The sequence below is a fragment of the Penicillium nucicola genome (genome assembly GCF_028828085.1).
Source record: "Penicillium nucicola strain IBT 29836 chromosome Unknown utg000006l, whole genome shotgun sequence".
NCBI classification, from domain to species: domain Eukaryota; kingdom Fungi; phylum Ascomycota; class Eurotiomycetes; order Eurotiales; family Aspergillaceae; genus Penicillium; species Penicillium nucicola.
The window spans coordinates 814,174-829,416 of record NW_026643130.1 but is presented as its reverse complement, the minus strand read 5'-3'; the positions used below and the strand labels follow the sequence as shown (position 1 = coordinate 829,416).

Here is a 15,243-nt window from a genome sequence, read left to right as displayed (position 1 = left end):
TGGGTTTTTTCCGCGCTAACTACACGCTCAGTGGTGGCCCCTTCCATAATGGCAAGTGAAGAATCTGCCTTTTTATTTCCCGTTTCCGTCTGGGTTGAACGGATCAAGTGTAATGGAGATCTGCCGATCAGGCAGATCAGCGTCAATCTCGTATCTGGTCTTCTAGCTAGTTGATGTCGGTCTGGGATTTTGGAAAGCCTCGCGCCCGGGCTCTTTCTACTAGTAAATATTGGCGATGGCAATTGCCGTTAGCTTGGGATCTTAGTTGCAGCTCCGTTCCTCTTTTTGGGTCATGCTCATCTGGCGAGGTTACGTCGGGCTTGAACCCAAGATTGAATCCCGAGATCTTCAATGGTAGAACGCCGGCGGTCTATTCGCGACTGTCGTCTGGCTAGTCTCATCTGAGGCGCCAGAGAAATGGAGAAACTATTGAGGTGTTTGGGTCGGGGCGGAACAAAGTTCTAGTGTTTATCTTGGCTTAGTGGTCGCGGACTCTACTATATCCGAAATTACGCTAAACTATGCTAGACTATGCACTACTCTGGAGGGATCAATTGTATGGTTTGGGCATTGTCAAGAGCATGACCAACGGAAATGAAACGCCACAGAAATTTTCTTCATTGTTCTGAAGGTCACAAGGCAAACCACCTAAATTAGTGTGAAGCGATCCACTTTATCCTATCCGGAATATATATCAGCGCAATTTTTGCCCACGGAAATTTAGACAGCCCGACGGTAGCGAAAACGCCTAGTCATTGCAAAAGCCGAAAAGGTTCACCAGCGGTGAAAAACGCACTACTTTTGATTGAGTCGTGTAGATTTCTCTGAAAGCTGATTTTAGCCCAACGGTGTCCGGTAGTCTCCAGGCCGTATATCCGGTTTAATGGATCCAGCAGCCTGTCCAGAAGTCAACGTAGTCCTTGGCTTGCTGAATTCAAAATATAGTTGCAGGCCAGTCACATCAGTATCTTTGAACATGTGGTGAGATCTGTTCTAGTGTTTATGTCGACAGCATTGCCTAGTAGCACTGCGAGAAGAAGGACGAGTTGGGCAATATACTAAGGCATTACGGGGTGCAACAGTAGAGGGATATGGAGCAACCGGCAGACATTAGAGAGCTGTTTATCTTATTCACATGGCCCCTTTTGGCTCATAGAAACGATATCAATATCTAGAAGGTTAGTACATGTTCTTTTTGCAACTGCTTTCCACGAATACCCAAATTGGCGGTGACCCGGATGATATGTTGTCTCTATTATAAATGACTAGCATGAGTTCCAGCAACTGATCAGCATATTCGGACTAGCAGTCATATTGTAATGTTCAGAGCCGTGACTGTGACGATGTGAACAGAAAAGGACAGGGAAAGCTTTAGTCCACCGTGGTATATGTTACGTAGAAGATATAGCGACACAGCGGCAACAGGCCCTCAGTCGGTCGATTTGCATTTTAAGTGTATCAAACAACTGATGTCATATATATATTACCACAGAGCAAGAAGACAAAGACGTCAACAAAAATAGGCCGTGAAAGGAAACACCTAGCGAGTCGTATACACATGCGGTGTTACTAGATCATATATCCTACAGAATAAGTACAAAGCTTCCAATAAGAAAAGAACACTATCTCAATAATAACGTTCTTTCCTGTTGTTCTTGGTTCGAAACTGCTCATACTTCGTGTTGCTCATTTGGTATCACGAACCGAACTTGCAGTCAGTCGAGTTGAGTTCATTCCTTGATTTGACTTTGTACAATGAAAATAAAGCTGTTGCTGGCTAGTGTGAGTAGAGAATGCTTGATGCAGCCCAGTGAGTACGAAAGAATGGTAGAAGCATGGAGTCTTTCAATGACCTGATACGTTGAAGAATAAATTATAGAGCAGCCTCCCCGAAATTGACATTGTACAAGGAGGCAGCAATCAAGTAAGACCAGAGAATATATCAGTCTTATATAAGAGCAATGATTGCTTATGTGTTCCCCGGGGTGATCTCGGTTCATTTCGTGAAATTATATGACCTGAGAACAACAAAGTCTCATAACTGGATGCTGTTACCCTCAGTTTGATGGTCTGAAGGCCACCGCAGTGACTACATTGATACATAGCGCATTACTGAAACTGGCTGGTCCAACAAATGCTTATTGCTTGTCCAGAAGCTCACATCTGAGAACCCATCCTGCATCTTTTCTTCTCTTCCCCAACGCCAATGCCTTTTGATTTCTACACCAAAGTCACTTGGAAACCGACAGACGCTCTTCCGCTCTGTACTAGGCCCAAAGGCCAGGAGGTAAGATTATATCGCACAATACTGATCCCCCTACCTTGCTCACGAGAGTTCCCCGCTGTCTGGCCGCATGTTTAAGCTAACGACGAAGTCGAAAAGACCGACGAGTCAAAAAGTCACCTCAGATCGACTTGGACTTTGGTATCTGATCAACTACCCAAGCAAGCATCGATCTGATTTGCATGGGTTGGCCATCGTCTAATATCATCAACATCACCAAACATCACCGACCCACCAATGTCATTAGCTGAAGCCCAACAACTTTCCCTAACAGTTGCAAAGCTCAGCCTGAGCACCACTGACTATAATTCCTGGGTCAGCGGATTAGAACAAGGCATCTCCAGCATCAACCCTAAGTACTGGTCAATCCTCGCAGGTGATGTTGACTATCCAGCCGAGCCAGAATGCATCTACTACACCAGGGAAGAGGCCTACTTTGCCGTTGCAATGACCGAATATTCAAGAGTAGGATTTGCGACTGACGCTCAACCCATCTCCGAAAAGGTGAACCAATTCATCTCCTCCAATCGTGACCACAACAAGCTCCTCCTCGCACAATACAAAGTTCGACTCAGAGAATTCGAAGAGCTAAATTACAAGGCGCGGATACTCCTTGAAGTAACCCTCGAGAGGGATCAGTCTGCCATGATCTCATGCATCTTCGGAGCACGCTCTGCATTCTTGGTACTGGATGGCTACAAAGACAGGTAGATTCTGAGTGGAATAGAGGAGTGTGCACAGAGAAGTCCAATGAGCAAATACAAGATACTTTGAAACTGCTCCCAAAATGTCAAGTATGAAAGGGCCATATTGACCCGGGTTCACTAATGCAGACTGTTCCATTCATATATGCAAATTGTCCGACTCCCCGGGACACAATCATCGTGACGTCAAGTTGGCAATCCAATCTACAAAAGCAAAGAAATCAATCCAGGAATTGAAGCACATGGAATATTCATTCATATTATAAACCATTGCAAAGAGTTGACCATCTAGTGTGCAGAACCCCAGTGAGGCATAATCTGAACGAAAGCCTCCATCAACAGTCCAGGCCAACCTTGACGTGATAAACAACGCCAACATGTCAGCATGCGCAAGAAACCTCGACGATACAGGTGGAATCCCCGGCGAGCCCCGGACAGCCAAGAGTAAAGTGCTCGAAACCGGAGCTTCAATGATCCAAGACTTCACGCCGGTGAAACAGATCTGCGCACACCTCAATGCATTCCACGTTTACGCCAACGATCCAACCCGATGCATCGAAGCAAATCATTACTGCACCCATCTAACAGAAGGTATGCACCATAGCTACGGCCATCATACAGCATAACCCAAGCCCTATCTACCGTCCCTGAATGCGAGAACCCAAACTTATCTATACTATCTTCCAAACCCCAGACGTGCGCCAATGCCTAATCTACGACTCCCCAAAAACAAATGCCCGCCTCATCGGCGTAGAATACATGGTCTCACCCCGGATCTTCGAGACCCTCCCAACAGAAGAACGCAAGCTCTGGCACACGCACGAGTTCGAAGTGAAGAGCGGCATGCTGATCATGCCCGCGCCAACTGGTGTCCCCACGTCTGTCTGGGAGGCAGCCGAAACGGCTGAGATGCAGGATGTTGCGCCTATCTATGGGAAGACGTATCACTTCTGGCAGGTCGATCGTGGGGATATTGTACCTATGGGACCGCCGCAGTTGATGGGAAGTTTTACTTCAGATGAGAGCGTGAAAGCTGCGAAGCCTGGGGGGTTGGATGAGTTGCTGGGCGAGCGGGATGCGAGGTTTGGCGTTGATTATCGACAGAAGGCTCAAAAAAGGGAGGGCATTGAGGCGGTCGAGAAGCATTCCGGTATGTGTTGCACGCATCCTTTGGTTCAATACGGCCAGGGTCGTTTTTGAGTGTTGACAGAGGACTGACAAGAAGTTTTATAGATGCTGATACCATGTGGGCGTCGAGCTAAGGAATCGAGCTACGTTACGTGCAGAAATATTGGTTCGAGTGAATATCCAATTGAATTGAAATGGAATAATAGTATATACAGAGATGTCTCCCCGCTGCGCATGACTCAAAGACCCAGTCCCATAATGAAATGGGGTCAAATAGAGGCACACTGGGGGACAGCCAAAAGAAGATAGGCTGGTTGTGTTCATCTTGCTTCATTGTCCACACTTGCTCGTCCTGGTGCTGAATTTCGGCGACGGCAAGCTCTAGCATTTGGAGAAGCGAACTCCCGGATGGGAGATGGGTGATGGGGAAAAGGGAAAGTGACTACGGGGAAGTGAGGGCATGAAATCAAATGAGAAGTCCAAGCAGTCGTCTCTAGTAGAGAACCTTGCGCAGGAACGTCAAGACCGAGAAAAATACAACCCCAGCGCTCACAACATTAAATGAGCAGCTGAGATAGCATAGATGATCCTAGGATCTCACAATCAGAAGCAGCAGAAATATCTGCTGCCTCGAAAGTGCAGGGTGACATGTCGACTGTGGATGAAGAGAGAAAAGACGGGAGCGCCGCAAATCCGAGATTTTTAAAGGCCCCGTCGAGTCACATGACCCAATCGGGGACCGAAGTGAAGCTCAATCCGAGGGAACCAACAAGCTCTCAATTGACCACACATGGAGCACTTATACCGAAAATTACTGCGGAACGCCAACCTGCGCACCGTTGGCCGGCTTGCGCTAAATGGTGCGGGCACTTTCTGCGGTTGTGCGCTGATCTGGGAGCACCTGATCACCATCCAGGCCAGCGCCGGGCCTTCTATGTACCCGACCTTCGACGTGCGAGGAGACTGGCTTCTGATCTCACGGACGCACCGGAATGGGAAAGGGATTGAGGTCGGCGACGTTGTGCGATTTGGTCATCCCAACTTCCAGGGCGTTCATGTTGCGAAGCGGGTTGTTGGAATGCCTGGGGACTTTGTCTGTCAGGACAAGCCACTCAGTACGGAGATTGGAAAGGATCAGAATATTATCCAGGTAGGTCCTGCCTTGTGCCCCGGGGAATCGAATTCAATTGCTGACTGGTATTTGTTGTGAAGGTCCCCGAGGGCCATGTCTTCCTGGCTGGCGACAATCTTCCCTGGTCGAGGGATTCGCGAAACTACGGACCGGTTCCTATGGGCTTGATAAATGGAAAGATTGTTGCAAGGGTATGGCCACCGTCGAAGATGGAGTGGGTGCGTAATCCGTTGCGACCTGCACAATTGGATTAAACCGGACAGTGCGGCATGCATCTGGACATGCCGATGAGTGTATTACTTGGGATTCTGTTAAGCATATGCATGGAGTTTGGTTGGAAGGGAATTGTTAAAGCAGTGTGCATATTCATACATATCAAATTGTACAATACAAATCTATACTCAATCGCCGATATAGGAAACGAAGTATACAAGACAAAATTAGCGGAATGACGAGGGGTTACGTCTCTTATATGGCAGAGGCTCGACTCGTGCACGGCGCAGCTCCACGCTGGCACCGTCGAATCCGATCTCCTTCATGACCTCCAGGGTCGTATCGTCCCACTGGGTACGGAAAAGTTGAGCACCAATGGCCTTGAGGTGGTAGCTAGCCTGAAGGGTGCGGAGGGTGACAGCGCGGCTAGTCTCCTTGGCTTTGATGGCTTCAAAGTTGAGAGGGCGAGAGTTCTTCTGCTCCATGATGAAGACAGAAAGACGGTGGTAAGGACTACCCTTCTGAGCGACAGGCGGCAGCCAGGGAAGAACCACCTGAGAGTCTTCCAAAAGCTGGGAGAGATCGACCTTGGTGGAGGTGGCTGAAATAGGCACGTTCACGGCCAGGAAGTGCGTCTTATAATCGAAGCTGTTGGCCTCAACGTTCGGGATATCAGGATCCACGATTGCGATGGTGACGAGCTTTTCACCACCCTCGTAGATCTGAATGTCCAATTTTGGTGCAACTGTGCTAGCTCTTGCCTCGACGAACTCACCAGCTTGAACCTGGCGCTTGCCGAAGTACATCTTGGTGTCCACGACGGGGTCGCAGTGAGCCAAGACATCGGGAATGACATTCATCTGGGTAATACGCTGGACGAGAATCTTACGGCGGTACTCGCGCCATTTGCGGTCGGCCAAGAAGCGGTAGATGGGCTTGGACATGTCGCCTGTAATAGTGATAGGGTAAGTCTAGGCCCTAACCATCCAAATGAATTGTCAGTCTTACCTTCGCCATCCTCGAAATTGCGCTTCACCAAAGGATCGTTAATATCAGCCAGGATCTTGAGGCGTTCCAGGTGTATTTGCATCGCCGTTACACGGGACTTCTTCGCCTTCTCTCCGCCGGCCTCCTCAACAGACAAACCCTCCTGTCGTGCAAGGCGCTGTCTCATTGTCTCGATTTCCTTCAATTTCTCTTCACGATCGGCGAGGAGAAGCTTCCGGGCTTCCTGGAAACATTGGTAGGGCAGTTGTTCAAAAGGAATGTTGGCGGAGTCTTGGAGCGCAGCACGGCGACGGCGAGATCCAATGGGGGCGGTACCCTGTCGCAGCAAACGTCTCTCTAACCGGGGGCTTGAAACAAGAGAAGGATCGGGTGCCTTGTGGAAGGGTTGGCTCGGTGTGTCAGCTTCGGGCTCTCTGACGCTGGCCGTAGACTGGAAGGCTCGCGTCTGGAGTTGGGTCCCAGCAATGCTTCGCGAGTAGGTGTTGCGAAGGCATTGAAGCAGGGGCTTTGAAGCCCGCTCGCAGTGAGCCATGATTCGAGGAATTGGGGGAAGTGATGGTGTTGGCCTTGAGGATCGGATGTTGTTGTCTTTCCGGGGTGACTTTTTCTGTTCGCAGGCCAAGATTCTGCCAGTATCCACCGCCCGGGATCAACTTTTGCTCTCCCGTTCAAGACACCAGACATCATCAACTTATAGGCCTTGTCCACCGCAGTGGTCTTACACAATGCCTAGTCACGATGTCTTTCGCTCGCTGCGGCTGCTGTCACGCAGTTCCAGCGGGATCTTGTCCGGCCCGATGCAAGTGACCGTGAGTAACTCCATGAATTGTTGATCCGTGTGTTGGACGCAGTTACTTACAAGCCGCTCGACTCTACAGCAGCGATGCCTCACACGATCAATGGCAACAGAGGCCAAGCCTACAACACCCCTCGAGACACAAAATGCCACCGAGGCCCCTCAAGCAGAACGATTCGGAGGTCAAGCTCCTGTTTCCGTTGTGACCTACCGCTTCCCCGATATGAAACCCGAACACATGATTCACTACTCCCGGAGACTCCTTCAAATGCCCATTCGTCACGATATCCTCCACCGCGCCGTTGTCTACGAGGGTGACGGCACTCGGCAAGGTACAGCCAGCACCAAGTGGAGGGACGATGTGCACGGCAGCCACAGGAAGTTGTACGCACAAAAGGGCTCCGGTCGTGCCCGTGCAGGTGACAAGCAATCGCCAGTTCGCCGTGGTGGTGGTGTGGCCCACGGACCTCATCCTCGCGATTTCTCGACCGATCTGCCACGAAAGGTCTACGCCCAAGCCTGGCGCACTGCCCTCAGCTACCGACACGCACGCGGCGAATTGATCGTTGTGGAAAACTCGATCACTCTCCCAGATGAGGCCACTCCCTTCTTCGTTAGGAGGTTCGCCGCAGCCCATGGCTGGGACCAGAAGAAGGGTCGGGTAACACTCATTACACGTAAGGCCGATGAGAGATTGGCTGAAGCAGCCGAGAAGTTCCCCAAGCACGTCAAGTATCTCGAACTTTCGGATGTGGATGTGAAGGATATGTTGGAGACAGGGAGAATCGTCATTGAGAAGAGGGCATTGCACCAACTCCTGCGCAACAACTCTACGGACTTGACCAGTGCGGACAGAGTCTGGTCGCCTTCACTAGACGGACAAAAGATACTCGGGCTAGGCCAAGCTCGCTTTTGATTGTGCCTGTTATATTGTTTGCATTATCTAGCTATGTACAAATAGATCTATACTTTTATTATTTGATTCTGGAACTGTGCAGTCCAACCCCTATCAAGTTTAGAAAATTTAAAGAATTCATAAACTACAATGTTTCCATTCATTTCAAACATCAGCTTTTTTAATTCTTGACATCAAACAGCATCAAAGGTGATGTCAAGCAGTGTCGGTTATGGGCGGAGAGTCGGAGCGGAAAGCAAATCCAGCGAAAAAAACTCCCGAGGTCAAGAAAGCGGAGAAACATCTGATTGTCACCATACCCCTTCCCTCGATTCTTCCTTTTCTTCGTTCTAATGTTACTTCGACACTCTTTCTCCCGCCTACCCTCGCCGAGCTGGATCTCGCGCGTATCCCCAATGCCTCTACGCGCAAAGGTGACCAACCCTGCCTTCATGGCAACAGCTTCGGTATGCACACCTCGGATCGAGCACCGACATCAGAGCTAACCATTAATAGATGTCGACAAATATCCCCAAAGAACTTCCCACCGATGAACCCGATGATGTTCTATTCAACTCGATTTACGGTATCCGCAGCGTCGAGCTCAACCGCCCCAAGAAGCTCAATTCCTTGAACGGCTCTATGGCACGGAAGATCTTCCCTCGACTTAAGGAATGGGAGAAGTCCAACCTCGCAAACATGATCCTCATCTCCGGAGCTGGCGAGAAGGCTCTTTGTGCAGGCGGCGATGTTGCCGCTTTGGCTCAACAGAACGCAGAGGGACCTGAGGGACAACAAGCGTCGACAAGCTTCTTTGGACTGGAATACTCCCTCGATCATCTGATTGCCACATACTCGAAACCCGTTATCTCTTTCATGGATGGAATTACCATGGGTGGTGGTGTCGGCCTTAGCATGCACGCTCCTTTCCGTATTGCGACTGAGCGCACTGTCTTTGCCATGCCAGAGACAACCATCGGCTTCTTCCCTGATGTTGGTGGCTCGTTCTTTTTGCCCCGCCTTGATGGCGAGACCGGAACCTACCTTGCTCTGACCTCGGAGCGCCTGAAGGGTGTGCAGGCTCTGTACGCCGGCATTGCTACCCACTACCTGCACTCCAGCGTTCTGGCCAATGTCACCCAGCGTCTCTCTGAGTTGACCTTCGCTGATCACGTCGAGCTCCCCGAACGCCTCCATACCGTAAACAAGACCATGGCAGAGTTCTCACTTGGGCTTCCCTCTCTTGAGGAGGAGCCCATGCTTCTGGCTGGTAACCTGCGTGCTGCCATTGACCGCTGCTTCGCATTCAACACCGTCGAGGAGATTTTCCAGGCTCTAGAGCAGGAGACTCAGCACAAGGAGTGGGCACAGAAGACACTGCAGACCCTTTCAAGCCGCTCTCCTACTTCTCTGAAGGTCACCCTTCGCCAGCTGCGCCTGGGTAAGGATTGGACCATCGCAGAGACTTTCCAGCGTGAACACGCGATCTCTGGTCACTTCATGCGTCACCCCGACTTCGTTGAGGGTGTCAACGCCCGTCTTGTATCGAAGCCTCCCCGCCAGGCTGAATGGCAGCCTGCGACTCTTCAGGAAGTCTCCGACGAGGCCGTGGAGGAGTTCTTCAAGATCCCCGAGGGCGAGGAGCGCCTGTCCCTCTTCAGCGAAGTCGATTACAAGAAATACCCTCACGCCCACTTCGCGCTTCCTTCCGAGAACGAGATTGAGGAAGTTGTGCGTCAAGGACACGGATCACGGAGACCCGTGGTGGAGTACTTCCTTGAGAAGTACGCTCACCGTGAGGGTGTCCGCCGAAAGGTTGTCGAGGTGATTACCCGGAAGACGTCGAAGACCGCCGAGGGAGGATTCAAGTGGAACTAAGAGGGATACCACCTACATGTAATTTTTTTGTTGTTCTGTATTAGAATTTATTGAATATTGGGCCTATGTACTTGTTTCGTCTGCCACTTATTGGTCTTTTCTGTTTGGAGCAATCCGACGACAACATCGGTATCTCCAGTTCATTGTAGATTAATTATATGAACCCCCAGAGGGTTTTTTTGAGGCTGCATGGCCTGCTAATTGGTCGCGATACACCCATTCGAGTTCGGTATACCTATAGCCTGGCTCTGCGTTAGTTAAAACGGAAGCTCCTTGTTCTGAAAACGACTCTTGAAAAGTGCCTATTGAAACGAAGAACGTTATCAGGGGAAATACAACTCATTTCCTATAGCTCGAGTTCCTATAAAACAAGAATCCAGTAAACCCCAAGCAAATCCTCCCACTGGTCCCACCGTCCTCAGCCCACCCGCAAAACCGCAGATCCGCCAAACCCCGACTCATTAACCCTCAAATGGCAAATCTACAACCCCTGTATAACCAGCAAATTTACAATGGACATAGCGAGCAGTCCATCGGCGTCGAGGCAACCCTCATATGAAAACTGTCGCACCGCACAGACAGTCCAACCAACCTCTGACCCGATTTCACAGATGGATATCACTTCAGCACCAGAAGCTCGCTCCGTGCTAACACGCCTATACATCTCACATACGCTGTCAGCATGGAACTCACGTATGTTCGAGTTTGGCGCAGTGCTGTTTCTGGCCTCCATTTTCCCAGATACGCTGCTCTATGTGTCGATCTATGCACTCGTCCGGGCCTTATCAGCTGTTGCGTTTTCTCCTTGGCTGGGTGCGTGGGTTGATCGGTCTGATCGGCTTGTTGCTTTGAGGTACTCTATCGGTATGTATTTCTTTCATTCCCTCTGTGTTCTGATTCGAGAAAGATCGAATGCATATTGATTGAGCAATTAGTTTGGCAGCGAATCCCGGTTGCTGTGTCGTGTCTGTGCTTTGTGGTGCTTTTGACTACAGAATCTCGGACGATCACTCTTCTTCTATTTGGTGTACAGGGACTTTTGGCCTGTTTGGAGAAAGTAGCTGCTACAGCTAATACCGTGGCTGTCGAGCGAGATTGGGTATGTTCTCAGCACTTGCTTGAGTCGTATTATCTTCATTGCTGGCTATCTGATGCAAGTCCACTAATTATTACATGAAATTATAGGCAATTGTGATATCGGACAACATCAATGTCCCTCGACAAAGTAAGAACATCCAATGTCAAGAGTTAGAAGAGAGAAAATGAGAATCTCTAACGACCACAGAATTAAACGCTTCAATGCGACGAATCGACCTCTTCTGCAAACTGCTAGCCCCAGTCTTCATCTCCCTAGTTGACAGTCTCAAAACGAAATACGCCATCTGGACAGTCTTCGGTCTGAACTGCGCATCCGTGGCGGTCGAATACATGGCAATCGCCCAAGTCTACCGAGCAGTGCCAGCTCTGAAAAAGCAAATTACAGCTTCTAACACGCTGGATGCTGATGATCAATCTCATGAGAGTAACCAAAATATTGGCACCAGCCCATCTACTAATCACCACAAATCTTCCTTGAAGGAATACACCACAAGCCCGGTCTTCCTCCCCTCCGTCGCTCTAAGCCTCCTCTACCTAACTGTCCTCTCGTTCGGCGCCACAATGGTCACATATCTCCTCAGCACGGGCTTCAGTTCCTTGCAGGTTAGCTATATGCGCATTGGCTCGGTAGCGGCTGAATTGTCTGGTACTTGGACGGCCCCGATGATCATGAACAAAATTGGCCCAATCCGGTCCGGACTGTGGTTCTTGAATTGGCAATTTGTCTGCGTGACTGCAGCAGCCGCAGCTTTTGTTGTGTGGGATTCTGATTCCAGCGTTGTTGCTTGGACGCTCATTGTTGGTGTTGCTATGAGTCGGATTGGGCTTTGGGGATTTGATTTATCTGTTCAGTTTCTTGTCCAGGAGGTGAGTTCACTGGTCCATGGGCTTTGTTGTGGCTGTGTTGATGCTTATTCTTATCCTTTTTTTGCATTTATAGACTATCGAGGAACATGCACGCGCTCGTTTCTCTGCTACCGAGATGGCACTGCAGAATGTTTTCGAGATGCTTTCGTTCGCTTCGACTATTGCATTCCCGCTCCCTGCGCAATTCCAATATCCAGTGCTAATCAGTTCTGGTGCTGTAACCGTAGCGGCTATCTGCTTTGCAGCGTATGTTCGCAAGGAACGCGGTCATCTGTTGCACCGATCACGGTGTATGGGAGGAGACAAGATTGTATATCGAGCACTCGAATCGGGGACAGTGTAAAGCCACCGACTTCTATTTGATTATAAAAAACATAGCGTTCGTGCAGGATACCTGAATACACAAGAGAGAGCCATTGTGAAAAACTTCACAGAAAAGCAAACAGCCACCAATGAGACCGAGCTCACTACCAAGTAATTAAAATCCATACATACAACCAAACCGAGCCCGTATCTCGAGCAAACGCCTCAATTCAAATCACCACAAAGAAATCCGAAAACAACTCCCTCCTCACACACTTCGAATCAGCCCACGTTCTCGAAGCATCCTGCCGCCTCGTCATCTCCTCAAGCAACAAGAGAACCTTATCAGCAGCCGGATGGCGCGAAAGCGAAGTAACAGCATCAGTCGCCGGAACAGACGCCATGCGATGCATTTCCTGAACAATCCACTGCCGCTGGTCACTCGACCCCTCCAAGCCTGCCACAAATAACGGCCACATAAAACTAACCGGAAGATGACCCGGCGCCGCCGATTCAACAGTAGCGAGCTGGATAATCTGATCCACGGCGCCATTGACCCGGTCTGTACGAGGATAGATGGCAAAAGCCACGCGGTGCAGGTAAATAAAGTTAGCCAGGAAACTGGCAATGTACTGCCGGAATGTGCGGCAGACTTCCATTGCGACGGGCGCGCATAGTGTATCGGCTAGTGCCTCCGGGCGTCCATAGACGTCTATTACAGCGGGCCGTTTGTGCCATAGTGTTTCGAGATCGGCGCCTACTTTATGGGCTATTTGGAGAACTTCGAATTCGTCGCTGAGAGTTCCGCGGCTGCGGTGGTGGAGGTCTATGCAGACGATTCTGCGCACGATTTGTTGCGCTTGGAAGAAGAATTGGAAAGCGGGGCCTACGATTGACTCGTAGACTAGATAGCTGGGGCTGCGGAAGGGGTCTGCGTTGATTTCCTCTTCTTTTGCGTTGTCGTTTGGAGTTGCTGTGCGTGGTGTTGGGAATGTTTGAGGTTCTATTGACTTTAAGGATATGTCGTGTTCGGGGAGATTTCCTAGTTCTGTTAGAGGATCGCCTTCGCGCCCTGCTATTAGGGATTTGACGTCTAGAAGGGAAACCCATGAGACTAGGAGGTGGCCTAAACCTGTCCATGTTCGTGTGCGGTCGTGGAAGCGTTGGAGGATGAGGTAGCCGGATTTGAGAAATGAGGTTCCGGCGCATATTTCGTGCGATGAGAGAAGCTGAGATGAGTGTCAGTTAAGATGACTCGAGTGAGGATCGGGTAGATCATACCTCGGATAACATTAAAAGAAAAATAGTGGCATAGATCTTGACAAGCGTGGATTCGCCCACGTCGCCAAGAAGACAAGCCTGGATCTCCGAGCTGGAAACTTTGTAATATGTAGGCGCCCAGCGCCAGCGTTTCCCGTCTACCATCGCTTTATGAATATCGGTGTAACAGTATAAAGCATTCAAAAGCGGACCATAGCTCCGCGAATGAGCCAGCAACGCCGGCCGCACATACTTCCACTCCATATTAAGCGGTCCAAATGGAGCTGCCGGCGGACCAATAGCTAGGAAATGCTGTATAAGCTGATCCTCGTACGAGGTACCGCCTGCATCAGACCAGCTCCCCCGCGGCGTCGTCCGATCTGAGCCACCTCCAACAGACGTCTCGTCCAAAACCGAAGAAGGCTCATCTGGGCTGATCGGTGTACGACGGTCCGCAAATTGGCCCTCCATGGTTGGCAGCACCCCGGGAAGCGACTGCGCTGGACTGGCGGTGAAAGTAGCATCAAGGCCAGTCGTCAAATCCAGGTGTTTTTGTTCCAGCTCCGATGTGATGCCGCCCATAAACCCAAGCATATCGAATTCGGAGGGGTATGGGTCCCCCGCGGGGAGATGTCGGAGGGTTGGTATGGAATGATCATCGGATCGGAGGACTGTGTTGAAGAAGTTGATGTCGGGAGAGCGCGATGCCGATGCCGATGCTGATGCTGATACAGACGCAGAGACAGATGCAGAGGCAGCTGTACCTACTGAGCCGGGTGGGCTGGTTGGCACTGAGAGTGTCGCAGGGTTTGGCGCATGGGAACGAGATGGAGATGACCCCCACGTGAGCGCGATGGGAGGTTTATAGATGCATCGGAGTCGTAGTCGGTCGCAGTTTGAGCAACTGGGTTTGGACTCGTCGCAGCGCACTTTGCGCGCTCTACATGTCAGGCAACCTGTTCGTCGGCGCGGTCCTGATCTGCCCGCTCCCCGGGCTTTTGGCACCTGGTTTTTTGTTAGTTGACGACGGCCTGAGAGTCTCATATACCTTACCTCCATGATGCAACAGGCCTATAGCCAGAGACAGACATGAAGCCTGAGAAAGTTGCATCGGAAGTGGCTGGTTTCCCCGCAACGAATTGTGGAGTTCGATGACGAGATTCTGGTTGATTTTTAGGCTATAATTGCCTGAGAGGACGACGGGCCTCTTTTTATATGAACCCAAGCATGTATGCACTAACATGCACTATGGCAATCGACAAGATCTGCACTATAGAACTTAGCTCAGACTTCAGGCACAGGCACATGCGGCTCGGAACCCCTGATTCTGTAGGACTTTGCAATGTGGGGAATCCCCAGTGCTTTGGAGGCTGTTTGGTCACTATTTCTCTATACCAGACTGTATCTGTTCCATGAATATTTCCTACGTGGTGACAGAAATTGGCGAATTGCAGCTGAATGGGTAAGTTATGTGTTAGTACAGTGAGTAAACAAGACTATCAACTACTCTAGTGTCTGGCGCACATGTAGTGTAATTCGATAAACATTGCACATGTAGCTAGATTCATGACATATGCCTGTAAAGCAGTCCCATAAGCCCATATTCTATAGTAGATAGCTGTTAATGTTCACTCCTCTTCATCCGCTACCTTTCTTTTTCATCTTCTACCCTATACT

The 15,243-nt window shown here is 50.1% G+C and overlaps 8 protein-coding genes across 8 annotated transcripts; 6 read left to right on the top strand and 2 right to left on the bottom strand.

Moving 5' to 3' along the window:
* Positions 1–2,521: 2,521 nt before the first annotated feature.
* On the top strand, positions 2,522–2,995 carry N7511_006326 (uncharacterized protein; the record flags this gene model as incomplete). Its single annotated transcript, XM_057128703.1, has 1 exon — positions 2,522–2,995. One exon carries the CDS (start codon positions 2,522–2,524, stop codon positions 2,993–2,995), a length of 474 nt encoding a protein of 157 aa, XP_056983259.1.
* Positions 2,996–3,365: 370 nt separating this feature from the next.
* Positions 3,366–4,250, top strand: N7511_006325 (OBAP family protein; the record flags this gene model as incomplete). Its single annotated transcript, XM_057128702.1, has 3 exons — positions 3,366–3,579; positions 3,683–4,138; positions 4,222–4,250. The coding sequence occupies 3 exons, from the start codon at positions 3,366–3,368 to the stop codon at positions 4,248–4,250; spliced, it is 699 nt and encodes a 232-aa protein (XP_056983258.1).
* Positions 4,251–4,906: 656 nt separating this feature from the next.
* N7511_006324 (putative mitochondrial inner membrane protease subunit 1) lies at positions 4,907–5,502 on the top strand (the record flags this gene model as incomplete). Its single annotated transcript, XM_057128701.1, has 2 exons — positions 4,907–5,266; positions 5,329–5,502. The coding sequence occupies 2 exons, from the start codon at positions 4,907–4,909 to the stop codon at positions 5,500–5,502; spliced, it is 534 nt and encodes a 177-aa protein (XP_056983257.1).
* A 186-nt stretch (positions 5,503–5,688) lies between these two features.
* On the bottom strand, positions 5,689–7,001 carry N7511_006323 (mitochondrial 54S ribosomal protein mL38; the record flags this gene model as incomplete). Its single annotated transcript, XM_057128700.1, has 2 exons — positions 5,689–6,410; positions 6,470–7,001. The coding sequence occupies 2 exons, from the start codon at positions 6,999–7,001 to the stop codon at positions 5,689–5,691; spliced, it is 1,254 nt and encodes a 417-aa protein (XP_056983256.1).
* Positions 7,002–7,194: 193 nt separating this feature from the next.
* N7511_006322 (mitochondrial 54S ribosomal protein uL4m) lies at positions 7,195–8,181 on the top strand (the record flags this gene model as incomplete). Its single annotated transcript, XM_057128699.1, has 2 exons — positions 7,195–7,278; positions 7,321–8,181. The coding sequence occupies 2 exons, from the start codon at positions 7,195–7,197 to the stop codon at positions 8,179–8,181; spliced, it is 945 nt and encodes a 314-aa protein (XP_056983255.1).
* A 395-nt stretch (positions 8,182–8,576) lies between these two features.
* Positions 8,577–10,038, top strand: N7511_006321 (mitochondrial 37S ribosomal protein mS47; the record flags this gene model as incomplete). The annotated part of the gene is made up of 2 exons (XM_057128698.1): positions 8,577–8,627; positions 8,677–10,038. 2 exons carry the CDS (start codon positions 8,577–8,579, stop codon positions 10,036–10,038), a joined length of 1,413 nt encoding a protein of 470 aa, XP_056983254.1.
* A 512-nt stretch (positions 10,039–10,550) lies between these two features.
* On the top strand, positions 10,551–12,346 carry N7511_006320 (putative iron-regulated transporter; the record flags this gene model as incomplete). The annotated part of the gene is made up of 5 exons (XM_057128697.1): positions 10,551–10,902; positions 10,974–11,137; positions 11,224–11,263; positions 11,324–12,003; positions 12,077–12,346. The coding sequence occupies 5 exons, from the start codon at positions 10,551–10,553 to the stop codon at positions 12,344–12,346; spliced, it is 1,506 nt and encodes a 501-aa protein (XP_056983253.1).
* A 190-nt stretch (positions 12,347–12,536) lies between these two features.
* N7511_006319 (Zn(II)2Cys6 transcription factor) lies at positions 12,537–14,625 on the bottom strand (the record flags this gene model as incomplete). Its single annotated transcript, XM_057128696.1, has 3 exons — positions 12,537–13,535; positions 13,588–14,571; positions 14,620–14,625. The coding sequence occupies 3 exons, from the start codon at positions 14,623–14,625 to the stop codon at positions 12,537–12,539; spliced, it is 1,989 nt and encodes a 662-aa protein (XP_056983252.1).
* Positions 14,626–15,243: the final 618 nt, after the last annotated feature.